The following is a 15727-nucleotide window of genomic DNA, read 5'->3' as shown; positions in this document are numbered from 1 at the left end:
AAACTTTTACACTCAAAGTATTTTTATTTTCTATTATTTGTATTTATGTGTATGTGATAGGAATAGTGCCTAAGTCCTTCTGCTTCTCTTTCCTTCTTATAGTTCAGTCAGGTAGTTGAGATTACCTATATTATTATTTTGAGGGAGACTGTGGTCAAGCTTTGTTTTTGCAGGGCTTCACAGATTAACTTTGCAAACTTGAAACATTAAAATAACGGGGGAAAGCATAACATACCCCCATTCCAGACTACGGGGTAATTAGCTCCTCCAATCTTTTGATTTATTTGTGTGTAATTTATGTCATGTCTCACTGGCGCTTAATCCCTCATCTGTGTGTTGAGCTCTGTGCACTGCAGGGCAGCCCAATTGCCCAAGTCTTTCTGCTGTGCTGAAAGGTTTGTCTGTAATTTAGTTTCTGCTTGGCCAGCAGAGGTTTGTGGTAGCATGACACTGCTTGCTGAGTTTATTTTCCTCTGACCCCTACTGTCAATGGCAAACCTAAAATAGACTTGTATCCCCTCTGGCTTTGCTCTGAAGTTTGCTTGTCAGCCTAGCTGCCACTGATTATTAGGAAGTGCTTCTTGTAAGTGATAAATACAAATCTCAAAGGGATATTTAATCTCGTTGTTTACTTCTGTGTTCAGACTAAACAAAGAATGCATTCTTTGTTCCTGTATTAAAGAATCATGGGTACAGTGCTTCAATTTTGAAAGCTTCTCAGTACAATGTTCAAGAGATTGTCTAAGTCCTTATGTGCGGTCCTGAAAAGATATTTTGAGGGCATGTACAACTTCTGGTCCACATCTGGGAAGTCAGTGAATTCTTCTCATCCCTCCTCAGTGTTGCAGACATGTTGTGACCCCCAAAAGCAGCATCTCTTCTTCCTTCCAGGTCTTATCTGAGCAGAAACCAGCCAACATGTTGCTTCATACTGAACAGAGTGCCATAAAATTACCCAGTGGTAATTACCTTAGCTTAGTGAAGATTCTCTACAGTAAATTACCCAGCAGACCTCAGTAAAAATTAATTGTGTAAATCTACCCCAGAGGCTGCTTTTGAAGCCTTAAAGTGAAATCAAATCATTTGAACTTCAGTCCTAATCATTGTGCTTCAAAAATGGCAGCTGCAATTGCGATCCATGCTAATGGACTCGGTGAGATTTTGCTCAAAAGCTGACCACACTCCCAAATGGCAGCACTAATAAGTTAAATATGTGTTATGTAAAGAAGTGTCTGGAGAGGCAATTCTGAGTAAGTCCTACATTGGCAGACAGAGATGTGCAGTGAATTGTCAACCTGACAAATCTGTCAGCTAACTTGCTTCCACAGGCTATTCCAACATATCTGTGTGATAGGACGCTTCTTCTTTTGTGGGCTTGCTATTAGATTCTTTTTCAATGAACATCCGGGCTTGACTTTAGAATTAGGCAGCTATTCCATGAGAATGTTGGAATCATTGTCCTGGAAATAAAAGTATTGATTTTGCATTAAGCAGACAAAGCTCTGAGAGTGCAGTAGACTGCAGGTCGGAGCACGCACGCCGTGTAGAGCGCGGGGTGTCTGCGTGTGCACGTGTGTCTGACAACGCTGCCCCTCTCACTCCTGATGTACCAACAAATGGAGGCTTCCCTGATGCCCAGGGAATTCAGAGTTTCTGCTGGTGTAAGCACAGTAATTTCATCAAAGAGCTAAGCTCCCTGATGCTCACTAGGAGGGTTTAGCTAATTTTTTTCTGATTGGCTGCTTTCAAGTTTTTGTTGGAACAGTTTCTAGCATACACGTTCTGAACAGAAATTAATAAAAATGTGTGTGTACATATAAAAATATATTTAATGTAGTATATTACGTACTACACGTTCATGTAGCACTTCATGAAACAAGGCATTCTAAAAGAGGCAAGAAAAGGGTTGTGCATTGGGTGCTAGACTCTGTGCCTGATGAATGTCTAAAAGACTCAGAGCTGCCCATCAGAACAGTATAGAGAGGCAAAAAACCCCTGTCTTCCTTAAGTCTTAATGTTCAATTCTAATCAATTAATCACATGTAAAATGTGTTAGTGGCTCTTCTCTACCCAGACTTGCTGACTTGTTGTAGCTCAGAAAGGGCAGATGTGTGCCTATGCAAAAGCACACAAAATGGGACACTTCTTAGCTGTGATAAAATAAGAGAGGAAAGGAAAAATTTTCCCTGCTGCCTACATATGGTCCTTCTGTACTGTAATTGAGTAAAATATGTGTCACACATTCATTTTCTTTAAGCTGTGCGACCATTTGTCCTTTTGAAGCTGATTGTAATTTTCTCTTCATGTGCATCTTTCTTTTTACTTACTTTAGTTGTTTCCCCCAATTTTGTACTTAAAAAAACATCTTTGCTTTTGCACTTTGGCATATCGCCTTTTCTCATTTGTTTGAAGTTATTTAGTTAAGTGGCACCTATGCTTTAAGAACAAGGACACATCTCCAATCTTTTGGAAGTAGCTTTTACTCTCTAGGCAGAGAATATATTTTTCTGAAGTGAAGAAAATATGAGCTAAAAAAAAAATTTCTTTCACTGATGCTGATCTCTTTTGGTTTCTGATCCGTCAACAGAGTTGTTGGTCACAAGCAAACGAGAATGACCATCTTTTCATTACACTGAGTGACACCCCGACAGACACACTGGCTGGAAGTAAAATCTGATAACATTTGGTGGGATTGCACATGCCACAGTCTTTGTATGGACAGTCTGCCAAGAAGTATACATCCCCAGAGTCAGAAAATGCTTTGTAAACTAGGATAATTAGGTGTCATAGCATTGCCTTCCTATTTGTCTTTGATTTCTTTTTTTTAGCAGGGCCCAAAATACGAGGTGAACTCAAGCAAATAGCCTGTGTGTTGAGTCAGGAGTCAAAATAGTTTCAATTCTTGTGAGAATTGAAACCTGTTTTGATGTTGCCAAGAGAGAAAATGTCTGTGTAATGATAACTTCAGTCAATGAGTTTAACCACGCAATTCTCCAGTAACTTCTGATACAGTGAAAAGATCTGGATTTGCCAGGGGCATAGTTCTCTAGAGTCACCAAAAACAAAAAAACAACAACAACAAAAAAATACCTCATAACTCATCTGAGATTTCCACATCCAGGGCTTTTTAGTTCTCCATTCCAAACTAGCACAATTTGCTCTCTTCCTATAACCATTTTATCATGGTATAATTTGAGTGGTTTGGAACTGTGATAGGAAGGATGCCAGTATTTGAAGATTTGAAGCTTGGTCTTACTGATTGAAGCCAACTTTTGTTCCATCTTAAGAAGCAAAAGGGGGCCATATTTTCTGTCTGATGTGCAGACAGGACCTTGGTCTCTCACAAAGCCTCTGCCTCTGGTCACAGACAACCTCTGTAAGCAAGCAGGCATGTCCTTGAGTTCAGTGAAAACCTGGAAGCTGTTCAGGTGCTCTAGAAGTTGATGAGGAAGAGATGGATGTTTCCATAAATGGCTCCTTGACTCTGAAAGGGTGGTGCTGTCTCTTTGACCGATGTTCCCATCCTGTAGAGATCAACTCTGTGAGCTCTGTTCCTGTTTTCTCTTTCACTGAGGATGTTCTGTGGATTGTTGAGACCTTGAGAAGGAGAGAATTCCAGTGGCTTCTAGCTGACTCTCTCTTATAAAAGTTTATCCTTTTTACACGTTCAGGTTCCCACACAAGACTCATCCATGTTGAGACCCTCAACCAACCCAAACAGGTCTGGGTTTTGTTTTTTGTTCCTGAATTCACCCTGTGGATGTTAATATGGAAAATAAATATATCTCAATACAATATTTTGATGACCAGCTTTCCATTCTGTCTCCCTTAAAGGAGGGATGCTTCTATACCTACCAGTGTAAGATGCAGATAAAAGAGTAATAATAGGAATGATATTTAAAAGCTACAGTTTCAGTACTCTACATCTCTTCATGTCAAATGAAAATTAAGTAAGAAGTTAATTATATAGCTCAATAATTATGTAAGCACTGTGTTAATTAGTACAGTTATATTTTTTAAGCTTTTCATATTGGTGAATGCTTGAAACTTAAAGGATAGTTACTGTAAATAGTAAGGGATGATACAGGAAAGTTCACTGCTACAATTTGCATGTTTAAATGAGATCAATTAGGTTAATGATGGATGAAAATAAGAAATCCACTATTTAAATGCAAAACAATTCATAAACTTGTAAGCCCATTTAGTGCCAAACTTTCAGCTTTCAAAGGGGGTATCCAGTTCAAAGGGTTAATGTACAATCCTGACCTTTACCATCTGGAAGCTTATGTTCAAATACGGTTTACAAGTGAAATATAACCTAATTTATTTCTCTGTAAAATCTTATGCAGACAGTCCACAGGGTGGCTTGTCTACTCTGCATAAAAACTTTGAAATCCAGTGTGGGCAGGATATTTCATGTGCTTGTTGTGTGACTAAGAGAGGGCTCCAGAAGATTTCAAAGGAAGTTTGGGAGGGAGGGTTCAATAATATTAAAAGTAGCAAAGACTAGCAAGCAGGTGAGGCAGTCTGGAGGAAAAGATAAAAAAGCATATGGAGAAATCATTACCAGAATCTCCCAAGGAAGAGAACTTTGCCATTCATGATGGTGGGATGTATATTTTCAAGAAGCAAGTCAAAATTTCATTTCCTGGTGCTACTGCTTAGTTATTTTTATATGGACTAAACTTCTATAATGTCCAAAATTTGATATGAATGTCAGAGAAAGGACTGAAGAGATATTTGGGAATGCTGAGCATCCAGAGCTCTCATTTAATGCCTTCAACAGTGTTGAAGCTTCCATATGTGCTACATTTTTTAAGTCGTATTCAAGATAATTTAAGACACAACAGAACAATGAAGGCTTTAAAGAAAAGAATCTGAGAAACAGAAGATAAATTTATATTGAAAGGTCATGCACTCTCTCAAAGTTCAGCATTTCTTTATTATGTGGTTTAGGCAGAGGACTTTTCTTTTTGTTTTCTCTTTTTTTCCTTCTCCTAACAGCAAAAGTGAGATAAAACATAAGTAAGTTGGAAAGAGCACAGTGTAAGGCAGTGGAGATGCTAAATGGAACAGATTGTTTACTCTGAAGAAGTGGCATGACAAAAATAATTAAGCAAGATGAAAGTTGTAAAACTAAGCTTCATCGCTTGCATTCACTGGAGAAAACAGAACTGATTTGCAAAGAAAATATTGTTTCTACCATATCATTCACGTGTGTGGGGGGCTTAATACATAATTCAGAAACCAGTGACTCGTTCTGCAAAGCCATGTGAAGGGGAGTGGCTGTTACCTGGTGCTGTCTCCATGGAGGGGCACACGCTCAGAGCTGGGGTGACAGTGCCACTCTGTCCTCCACTTAATGCAGCAGGGGCTGCTGATGTGCTCCCATTGATCTCTGCCTGTTTTAAGGCCAAGCACAAAGTAGGTAAGAATGATCAACGAACACATTAGGTGACAAAAGCAGGGTAAGGTGGTAAACATTTGAAATGGAGTGTGGGGGGGGAGACTGTGGAGCTTGGGTGTTCTACTTCCAGCTTCTTTTTCCCCCTCCCAAAAACCCCAGGCCACATGTTATGTAGTACCACACTTCACTTGCGTTATTGTGCTTTGGTAATTGTGGTGAAGGAGCCTGGCATGACCAGCAGGTGAGGTGCTGAAACAAGTCCAATGGATGTCTTTAACAAAGTACCACATAATCAATGCCCACAGAATTAGTAATGTAAATGGTTTCCTGCCAGGTTGGTGCTCAAATTCAGGCACTCGTGTAATACGAGTGTCAGGAGGGAATATTTGACTGATCAATCTTTCTTTCCCCCCGCACTGACATTCACTTTCTTGTTTTTTCATCCAGGAGAGTGTTTTTATACTCTTCTGTTACAAGCTATTACTCTTTCTTACAACAAAAACCATTTTAAAATAAACCAGATGAGATTAAGGATGACACAATAGTCATCAAAGAATCTCAGGTAACAAAGGGACCATATGCTGTTTCTGGTCCTGCTCAACTTTAAAGCAGTTTTAAAGGAGTATAAAAAGAAGACATTGGAATATCCAGGAGGATATGGTACCAAGTATCCAATTCCATCAAACCTAAGTATTTAAGTACTATCATAAAGCTCCATGTCACAGTGTTGTTGAATACTTTTATTGTAATAAAACACCACTGTCATGGCACAATTGCTTGAACTAGATTGACTCACCCACAAATATTACTGATTAAATAATTGTTCAGATACATAATATTGATTTTTCTTTTCTCTCTCATCCATTTAAGCAGTTAGTTCTTCATTGTTTTCTGCAGCAGAGCATCAAACTTACTGTATCAGCCAGACTACTTTTGTGAAGTTTCCAAGGCAGATTTCACCTAAGTGCTCATTCAAGGCAGTAGTAGAAGCCATGCTGCTTGCCATTTACAAAATAAGCCAAATTTGGGGAAATGCTGATTCACAGCTGTAGGATGCACAGCTGGTAAGTGTAAAAGCTATTAAAAATGGTGAGCACTTGCACAGAGCTGATTAAAGTGCTCCTCTCTCCTCTTTCTCGTCTCATTTGGGATATCCAATCTGATGTTCATTTTTATGCATACTAGAGTGGTTTGTCCTTGGAATTTGCTTTTAAAGTCTCTTCTTTCCTAAGCTTATTTTCTTACATTTTTTTAGAAATAGGAATGAAATTATGTAGGACTACAGAATTTTCAATGAGCTTTGTAATTGCTACCCGTGTACGAAAATTATAATCTCATGGTTTCTGAAGAAAAAAAAAAAAAGTTCCTGAAGCTGTCCTGTGCTTACTCCAGTGCTAATTAATTTAGAAAGTAGATACATCATCATTTTCAGAGGTATCTGCTTATTTTATCTTTGCATCTGGAAATGATGGAAAGGTTCCAAGGAAATAAGAGAGAATAAAAGTGCAATGAAAAATGTAGAAGGCTGTGACATAAATAGATTTCACAAACATGCATTTTGAAAAAGCAGACAAAAATGGGTAGAAAATAAATGAATTAGTCTCTCACGAAAAACTTTTTAAATCTTATCATCTGGCAGCCATTTATTACCAGGTAGCAATAATCTTTTATTATCAGACTGTTAGATTTTTATAACATTTTTTAAAATGACAGCACCAGAACTGTTGTTGTTCACTGCCACGCTAAAATATCTGAGAAATTTATTAAAGCTTTTCAGTATTCATAAGGTTTGTGGTCATAAAATAAAACCATGAATGAAAGACATGCTGTTGGTAGCTCATAATTTAGCTAAACCTGTAAGAAGAAAAATGTGTTTTAATGAACCAGTTATAGTAATTTGCGCTCTGGTACAAAAAGGAAATGGTGGTTTGCGCTCAAAGAAAACAAAAAAACAAAAATAAAACCCACAAAACAACCCAAAGGTAAATATATTTATTAAAAATGGCAGATCATTAAATCTGAGTATTATAGATCCAGGCAGGAGGTGCTGCTGCACAAGATTAAGTGATTAATTCAGAATTTGGAGTAGTCTGGAAACAGTCAGTGGGTAATGGGAGCAAGGTGGGGGTTATCCTTTTCCTTACCAGATGATCTGGCAGCCATGCCATGGATGTTACACCATGGAAAAGGTCTGTGTGTCTTATCTGGGCTGCCTGGAGCTCAACTGAGTGTATTCTAAACTGGCAAGTTATTAAGAAGACGTGTTCCCTGTGTTGCTTAGGGTCCAGGAATGTAAAACCTGGCATCCATGGGATGCTCACTGATCACAGTGGGTGGGAAGACAAGCACAGCTCTCTTCCTGGATGGCTCCTTCATCATATTCCATACTGTTGGATCCAATGCTCAGCTAGGTTGTTAAACAAAGCCTTTTCTTACTAGCAGCACTTTCAGGGCTTTTTAAATCATTAAATATAGGAGAAAATTTCTAGTGACAAAAGGTAATTAAAACCATCATCCTAAGAGATTAAATAAGGAGGCAGTATCGATGCTTTTAGCAGGAGGATTTTAAGTAACATTTGTAGCAGATGCTGAAGTATTGTGAGCATTTGCTTCCCCTGGCAAATACAGCCAGGGAAGTGTTTGCCCCTCCCTGGATCTTCCCCATGTCTTTCCTTTTTCTGTTAACACAATTTGCACTCAAACAGCAAATCCAGCAAGGATCACAGGTTTCATTTACAGCAAACTCGGCTTCTTCTGCAGCTGGAGAGACGTTTGTACCATAAACTACAGAGAGGTAATCACTTTCAAAGGAAAGATGCATCGGAATCAAAATATTCCAGCAGAGGCCTAGGGTCAAATTATTTTAATCAGCTGCTTTCAATTATTTATAACCCAATTAGGGACAGGGTTGTTTCTGCCCTGTTTTTGAGATGGGCGCCTGACAATTTGGCTGCATGGAAAGGAATCAGTTAGGAGAGCCTTGTTTTGGAGGCTTAATATATTTGTTTTAGTGATACATTGTGTAGAGGTGTAAGTTTTTATTCATCACATGCAAATTTTGGACCAGCTGTTCCTCCTTTTTTCCTACCATTTTCACAAGCTTTAGCTCTTTTCACTGGTTTGAACTTTCAAGACTAAGTAGGACATTGGTGGGGGGGGCGAGGAAGAAAAGAAAAAAAAAAAATAAGTACAGAATCCCTTATGATTTAAGAGAGATTTAGGCAGCATATATCACAATGATATGTGTCATGCATACAGGACAGAACCTGACCAATGCTGTATGGGACGTCCTTGCACTCTGAACCAGACCAAACCCATAATCCATGAACTTCAGAGGTTGAATGTTGTAATCTCTAAATTACTGCCAAATAAGTATTTTACTGGGTCTGATCAGCATAGTGCGAATACTTCAGTACTCAGTGGAGTAAGTAACCTCTTTTTCTCATAAATCACTGCATGGGGTCTAATAACTGATCTTGATGGATTGATTACCTCTTCTCACAAAAATCAAATAATGTCTAAGTGAGGGAGTGCAGAAGTGGCTTCCAGAGACATGGAGGTAGAGCAGACCTCTAAGATGTAGAGTGCTGAAGTACAGGACCCTTGGGGTTAGTAATTCTATCCTTGTGAGGGAAGAGAAGGAAGTGTCCTTGTTCTGCTCTGCTTTCTGAAGTTTCTGCCACATTGAAAGATATTTGGGGTGCTAAATTTAAACTTCATAGTAAGTTAATGCGTTTACTTCATTTTTTTTAATCTAAAATTCAGCAGAAAATTTGCAAATTAGGACCCCTGACTTGGATCTCTACATCTGATACAATATTCCTGTGTAAATTTCTGCAGAGGAGAACCACTAAGATTTTTTCTGTTAATCCTCCTTTCACTGGAACTCCAATGAAGGCTGAGATTTAACTTTTAACAAAATGCGTAGAGAAACCTAGTGGCAAGAAGTTTATATTACAGCTAAAGTAATACATATATCACAATTACCTGGAGGAAAGACTGCTGCATGGTCCTTTGCATAGGAACATTTTCAGCACTCATGGAACTCTGATGACTACAAGATCATTAATATTCCTACTCCTGAATATTCTACTGCTTCCAACCACTGTTTCTTAAAAGTGTCAATGAAATATATGTGCTCCACCCACCCTAACATCTGCCCAAGAAGAAAGGTAGTCTAATTTTCTGTTCCTGTGACTGTAATTACATTGACTGAAGATGATTACATTAGGGAGGGATTATTTGATAAAATAGCATGTTCCTACCATAACCTCATGATAATTCTACCCCTTTGCTCACAAAATGATTTTTCATGTGCTTATTCCTAAGCACCTGTTGCTGATTAATGCCCTAGGATTAAAAGGGTTATACTCTGATTTACTGACTCAGCCAGAGCTGTGAGTTCCATGAAAAGTATTGCTCAGAACTGACGGGACCAAGGACTTCTGAAGATACAGTTGAAAAATAGGCCAAATTACACTTTTACTATCTTGGGACTGAGAAGAAACTAGTAGAGATTAATTGTCTGGTTCGGTTGTTGGCCTGTTTCATGATCTTAACAAATTTGTTTGCTTTTATGCATTCAGTTTTCCATTTTTACACTGTGTTTGTCAAGGGTTTGTACATGATACAACTTACCATGATGAATTTTTCCAGCAACTTTCATGTGATTACTTTATGTGAGTAAATTTATGTGAAGGAATTTAATCCTGCTTGTAACATTATAAAGGCTTGATTATTTATATTTATAAAATAATATACATATATACTGAAGTCTATTTTACTTCAAGCAGTGTAAAAACAAGTACATTCTGAAAGCAAACACACTCACCTTTAAGCATAGAAGATCTGATTAAGAGCAAAGGTCTAATGACTGATAAGAACCACCTTTATTTTGAAAATAGCTTCAAAGAGATTAAATCAATCAGTAATGCAGTTCCACAAAGTATGGATGCTGCCATTAGTTGCTGCTAAAAGTACAGCAAAAGTCAAGTGCCCAAATGCTCCGTTTCTTCATGCATCAGTTTAGATTTTTCACTGGTGTAAGCTGGTACCAATTTTCCACATATGTTTACTGATTTTGTGTGTAGCTGAAGATGACAGAGCCTGATCAAGAATAGATAAATCTTCCCAAAGCTTTGGAATGGGTTTCCCTGGCTTGTGAGATGAGATGAGCCCAAATCCTAGAAAGATGGATGAAACAGAATCACTCAGTGGAACTTTTGCCTTTGGTCTGCTGAATCATGAAAGGTTATATATAAAAAAAGCCCCATGCCATAATTCTTACCTGTAGCTGGTATGTCCAGAAACAAACGAGCAGATTCTGTGCTCGTGGAGGGTAGAATGGTGAAGACATTTTTGAAATTCAATTCAGATTGGCGGTAGCAATCAATTGCAGCTCATAAAGACCTCCTTACTCAGACTCAAGAATGGAGGGCCAAAGAAGCTCTTGCTGCTGGAGATGGATGTAGCTAAAAAAGTCACTGGCTACTAAGAGCAGTGTGTTTTACTGAGAAAACTTGTTGTGGTGCTTACACCCACACAAACCACTGTTTTTTTATAGAATTGGACTATCCCAAAGCTTACTCTTTTTGGAATGCTTGTCTCCTCCTCTGTATTTTTACAATTCAGGATAAGGATATATTTGTAGATATTGTAGAGAAGCTCTAGTCACCACTCCCTTGTTCAGAAGAATTCTGCTTTGAATATTGATCCATGATATTTTATTGTCATGAAATTTCTGGGCTAAATACTAAAAAATACGAAAATTATTAAAGTTCTGGTAAGTTCAACTGGTACACATTGGTATATTTCTACTGTCTTTGGGAAGGAGGGAAGGATCTGAACCATTGACTCTATTCCTTTTGTTTTGGTCATATAAGGAGTTGTTGTTGTTTTTTGTTTTTGTTTTTTTTTTTTCTTTTTAGCATATCTAAATTACTTATAACAAGCTGATTTTCTTTCTTAAGGCTGTTCTCTAATGTTGGTGTTTGCTGGAGATCATGTGGTGTTCCAGTTGTTAGTTGTTAAGTGTGATAGGTCAAATGTACATTGATAGAGTACATTTATACTTTTCATATTCTTCTAAAATGAGCACTGACAGTGGGAGGTAGTATTTTGTAATAGCATTTTGTCTTCTGGAAAAGTACCAGTCAGCAGGGTTCTATCATCTTTGTTAAAGTAAGATATTTGGGTTAGTTTTTATTCAATTCAATTATTCTGAGGATTTCTTCTCGTTTAAATTATTGCTGTGAATGTGAAAATAGAGGGTAGGTTTATCTTAAAAGTTTTGCCTTTTTAAGTGTACACTTTAATTCTGGAGAGAAATCAAGCATGGCCTAAAAAGAAAAAATGGAAACAGTAATACTGAGAATAAAGCACTCAAAATAGAATATGTAGTTTTTGAAAAAGAATCATTAATAAAATGCAAAAATGTTCCATTGTTAGCTTCCCTAGAAATTATATATTTGAATTAAACCCTGTGTTTCCTGCTTTACAGAAACAAGTAGTTACTGTTTAAGTCAATTAGCAGGGAAAACCACAGGGGAATGTATTTCTTACACCACTTTGTTGTGCCTTAGAGAGTGAAACATAAATATAAGACCTTTCTTACTGTGTGTTAGTAAGCTCTGTTTAGAACTGCATGGAGAACAGCGAGCTGCCTGGTGTATTAAAGTGGGAATGGGAACTTCAGGTTGGGGGAAACAGCATTGATCCATGCAAATGAAAGCTTGTCTGGAATCCTCTCTTCAGTTTTGTTTGGGTCATTTACAGTATTGCATAAAATGCTGATAATTTGAAAAACCATTAAAGCCAGGTGTAATAGCTAGGTGGACCTTTAATTTCTTCCTTCACCTGTGACTATCAGGATTACTTCCATCAGAGTTTTGCTCCTTTTCAAATTTCTCTGGATACCTCTTGATCTCATTGCATTAGTTGTTTCCCTCCCTCAGTTAAATTCCTCATGTATTCCTATCTGATACTCATTTGCTCCTCTGGTTCAATGTATAGTCAAGAGAGTAATTTATTCATCTTCAACAGCACCACTGAAATCACAGAAGTACTTGATGCCCTGATTTATTAAGGCACTTGAGGTCAGTGACTTAAGCATGTGCTAAAAATGAAGCAAATGCCACCCTGGCCTCCAAAGGATTAGTCACCTGCATAATGGTTCACAGGGTCCTTAAAAATATGAACGTGTGGAACAGATTTGCTACTGGTGTAAGGTTAGTGCAGTTGTTCTGGAAAGCTGAATGATGCTGAAAATACTTCCACTGGAATTGTAGAGAGTCTGCACTAAGCCTTTCACTCTTTTTGTCTTGTTCTATGATCTTACTCTGTGGTAAGTAAAAATAAAAAAAAATCAAAAGTTAGAAAAATGTTTCCATCATTTTAATTATTCAGTTACCATTTAGGGTTCAACAGGACTATTGGTATCTCACTTAGAAGCTATATTGTTACAGCTTTTTTTTTTTAACTTTATTTTATTTTGTGGGGTCATATTGTCATGCTCTCGCACATTTGCTTGATAACAGGACATCTGTGGTGTCACTGCTTAGGAAAACAGCAACTACAAATTGAATGAGAAAAAACTCAGGTGCCCTAGATAGGCAGGATCAAGTGGTTTGTATTAGGAAGATACAGAGGAAGAAACTGTGAGAAAAACTAGAAATCTTTCTACTCAATCTGATTTTTCTTCTCCCACTGTGACAATGAACTTTGTTTTTCCTCTTCCTAAGGAAAAAAATGTGCTGCATTCCTTTCTTTGTGATCTTTTTTTCTATATAAAAGTGCCCCTCTAAGTCATATGTTGACTATGAAAATATATTGTTGCAAGCCAGGTGGCAAAATTTTTTAAAAGTTAAAAATCTACTTGAAATGCTCCATTCAGCATGAATTCACAGTAGATGTATTGAGAATCTTTCTGCAATTAAAACTATAAAATTAATCCAATCACATTGGACAGATTGCAGATTCTTCTGTAGTGCTTTTTGCAGATACTTGAAACATTCTCTTTGCAAATTCTGCTTAAGATTGTTATGTTTTAGGGGCAGCTTTATTGCATTTCAGAAATAATATCCTGTAAAATGTCTGTAACAAGGTATTTTATCTGAAAGCCTATTGTAGCTTTCTTATTATGAGTTTCAAGCTTCTGCAACAACAAAAGGGTTCTTATTCAAATGTACAGTATTGCATTCATTCCTCTAATAGCAGCATTCCATCATATCAGCCTAAAAATAGGCAAACAATTGTATGGAGAACTTGTTATTCATCCTTTATGGTTGGGTTTTTTATTATTATTTTGTTGTTAGATATCAGCCTTTCGGATAGTCATATGGAGTATTTGCATCCAATACAGAAATAAAAAATTGCTTTCTCTTAGTATACACATGCTTTCTATCTGTGCCTCCTAGGGATATAAGGAGTTACTGGTTTAGTTACATTGGTCATTTTTATTGCCTTCCTGAAGACAATGGAAGTTGCACAAGGCTCCATATGAAACTGTCTCCGAGTGTAAATTAAATCTGTGGTTTAATCTGTTGTAAATAGAGAAGAATGTACTCTTAGATAATAAATCTTTTTTTTGTGTATATCAACAAGTTGTCTATTTTTTTCTTCCTAGATACACCTTTAGTTAAAATCATTTCTTCCAATTCATGGCCTGAAGAAGGACAATCTATAATTTTGACTTGTGAATCCAAAGGAAAACCAGTGTAAGTGATTTAACAAGTAATATGTTTTTTGTTATTTTACTTATTCTGCTGTGACTGCAATCTTCAGCTGCAGAAATCTACTGGCTTTGTCTCCTCCTGGGGTGTAAAGTACTCTCTGGTATAGAAAACCCCTTGAAGCCTGTCCTCATTAAGTGTCTATAGAAGACTGGTCTTCTACTTTGTCATCTACTTTAGTTTTCAGGAAGAATTCCAGCTGTGAGATTTTTATTTTTTTTTTTCCATAGCGTATCAATCTGAAGGCTGTGCAGGTTTAATCTATCTCTGTTTACATCACTGAATTGATGATAGAGGAGAAAACATGTCATGAATATCTTCCTTCACCAACCAGCCTCAGAAAAAATATATTGAACTTTGGCTGCCATTTACAGGGGAATTTGAAGTTTAATTATATGTGCTAGTTGTCTGTCTGTTTCTACCAGGATTTGGAAAGGTGTAGCCTGCTTTAAGAATATAAATTGTCCCCTTGGGTATTAACATCTTTGCTATAAATGTCGTTAAAAACAAATCTGCAGAGGTTAACCCTTGCACAGAATCTACTACTTAAATTGACTTGACCCTTGAAAACAGGAACTGCTCAGAGGAGCTGTTATATATTTACTCATAAATATATATATAATCAAATTGCTTAATATTATTATCAATCAAGTTTCTTAAATATTGTCCTTCTGCTCAAAAGATCAATGTAGTGATGACACACAGATTTAGAATGGTCTTGAAAATGGTAATGGAATAATATTTTGCATCTAGAAATGGTGCAAATTATCATGTCACTTATGGCTGAATTTCTCCCTGGTGTAACTTTAGTGACTTCATGGAATTGCTTGATATAGGAGTTTGAAGTCAGAATTAGGTCAAGTAAGGCATTTAAGTCCGAAATTTCTCTTTTGAAAAGATCTTCTGAGTTATGCCTGGAGTAATTTAAACTCCATAGATACTTTGTTTTAATATATGTAGTGTGCCTGCATCATTTTAAAGCAACTCCTCCATCCAGATCTTGACTGGGTGAGCACCTAGATAATGATTCTTCCCTGCTTGAGATCAGAATACTGGAAGTCCATCTAGTTAGTCTGATCTGTATACTTCTGATGTGTGTGTGTTACTGAGGGGGGGAAAAAAAAAAAAAAACCAAACCAAAAAGACTTCTCTAGGTAACGCAAAAATTTACTGTGAGCCATCTCTTGCTTTTATAATGTACCTGAAGAAGAAGGAATTATCCTTTTATCTCATATCCCTTGAGCATTCCCCTGAGTATGAAGAGGTAGAGTCTGTTTCCCTCTTATTTTCAGAATCTACTGAAGATGTGAAAGTGCTTAATTTTAGGAAAGAGGTCAGCTCTGATTGCCCTGAGTGCACCATTGGCTGGGTGATATTTAGCATTTTCCTTATTTCAGTGTTTTCCTCATGACTTAACAGATGACAGCTACACATGGGGTGCTCTCTTTGGCTAATAGCCTTGAGGCATTCTAGCCCCATTCAGCTCCTCACTCACCAGCAGGATCAGGGAAAGAATCAGAGGAGTACAACTGATAGACCTTGGCATACACAGTATTTTCTATTTGGTGCACATCATATTCTGGACATCCTT

The 15727-nt window shown here is 37.3% G+C and overlaps 1 protein-coding gene across 3 annotated transcripts in view; it reads left to right on the top strand.

The window, feature by feature from the left end:
* Positions 1-15727, top strand: part of CADM2 (cell adhesion molecule 2) — a 159275-nt gene that overhangs the window by 63549 nt on the left and 79999 nt on the right. For all 3 annotated transcript variants that reach the window (XM_062515335.1, XM_062515336.1, XM_062515334.1), the window contains exon 4: positions 14031-14121. In XM_062515335.1, the coding sequence (XP_062371319.1) occupies positions 14031-14121 (91 nt within the window). The remainder of the gene's footprint in view (positions 1-14030; positions 14122-15727) is intronic.

Source organism: Cinclus cinclus, chromosome 2 (assembly GCF_963662255.1).
Source record: "Cinclus cinclus chromosome 2, bCinCin1.1, whole genome shotgun sequence".
NCBI lineage: Eukaryota > Metazoa > Chordata > Aves > Passeriformes > Cinclidae > Cinclus > Cinclus cinclus.
The sequence above is the reverse complement of the archived record's forward strand: the minus strand, read 5'-3'. Positions and strand labels throughout refer to the sequence as shown.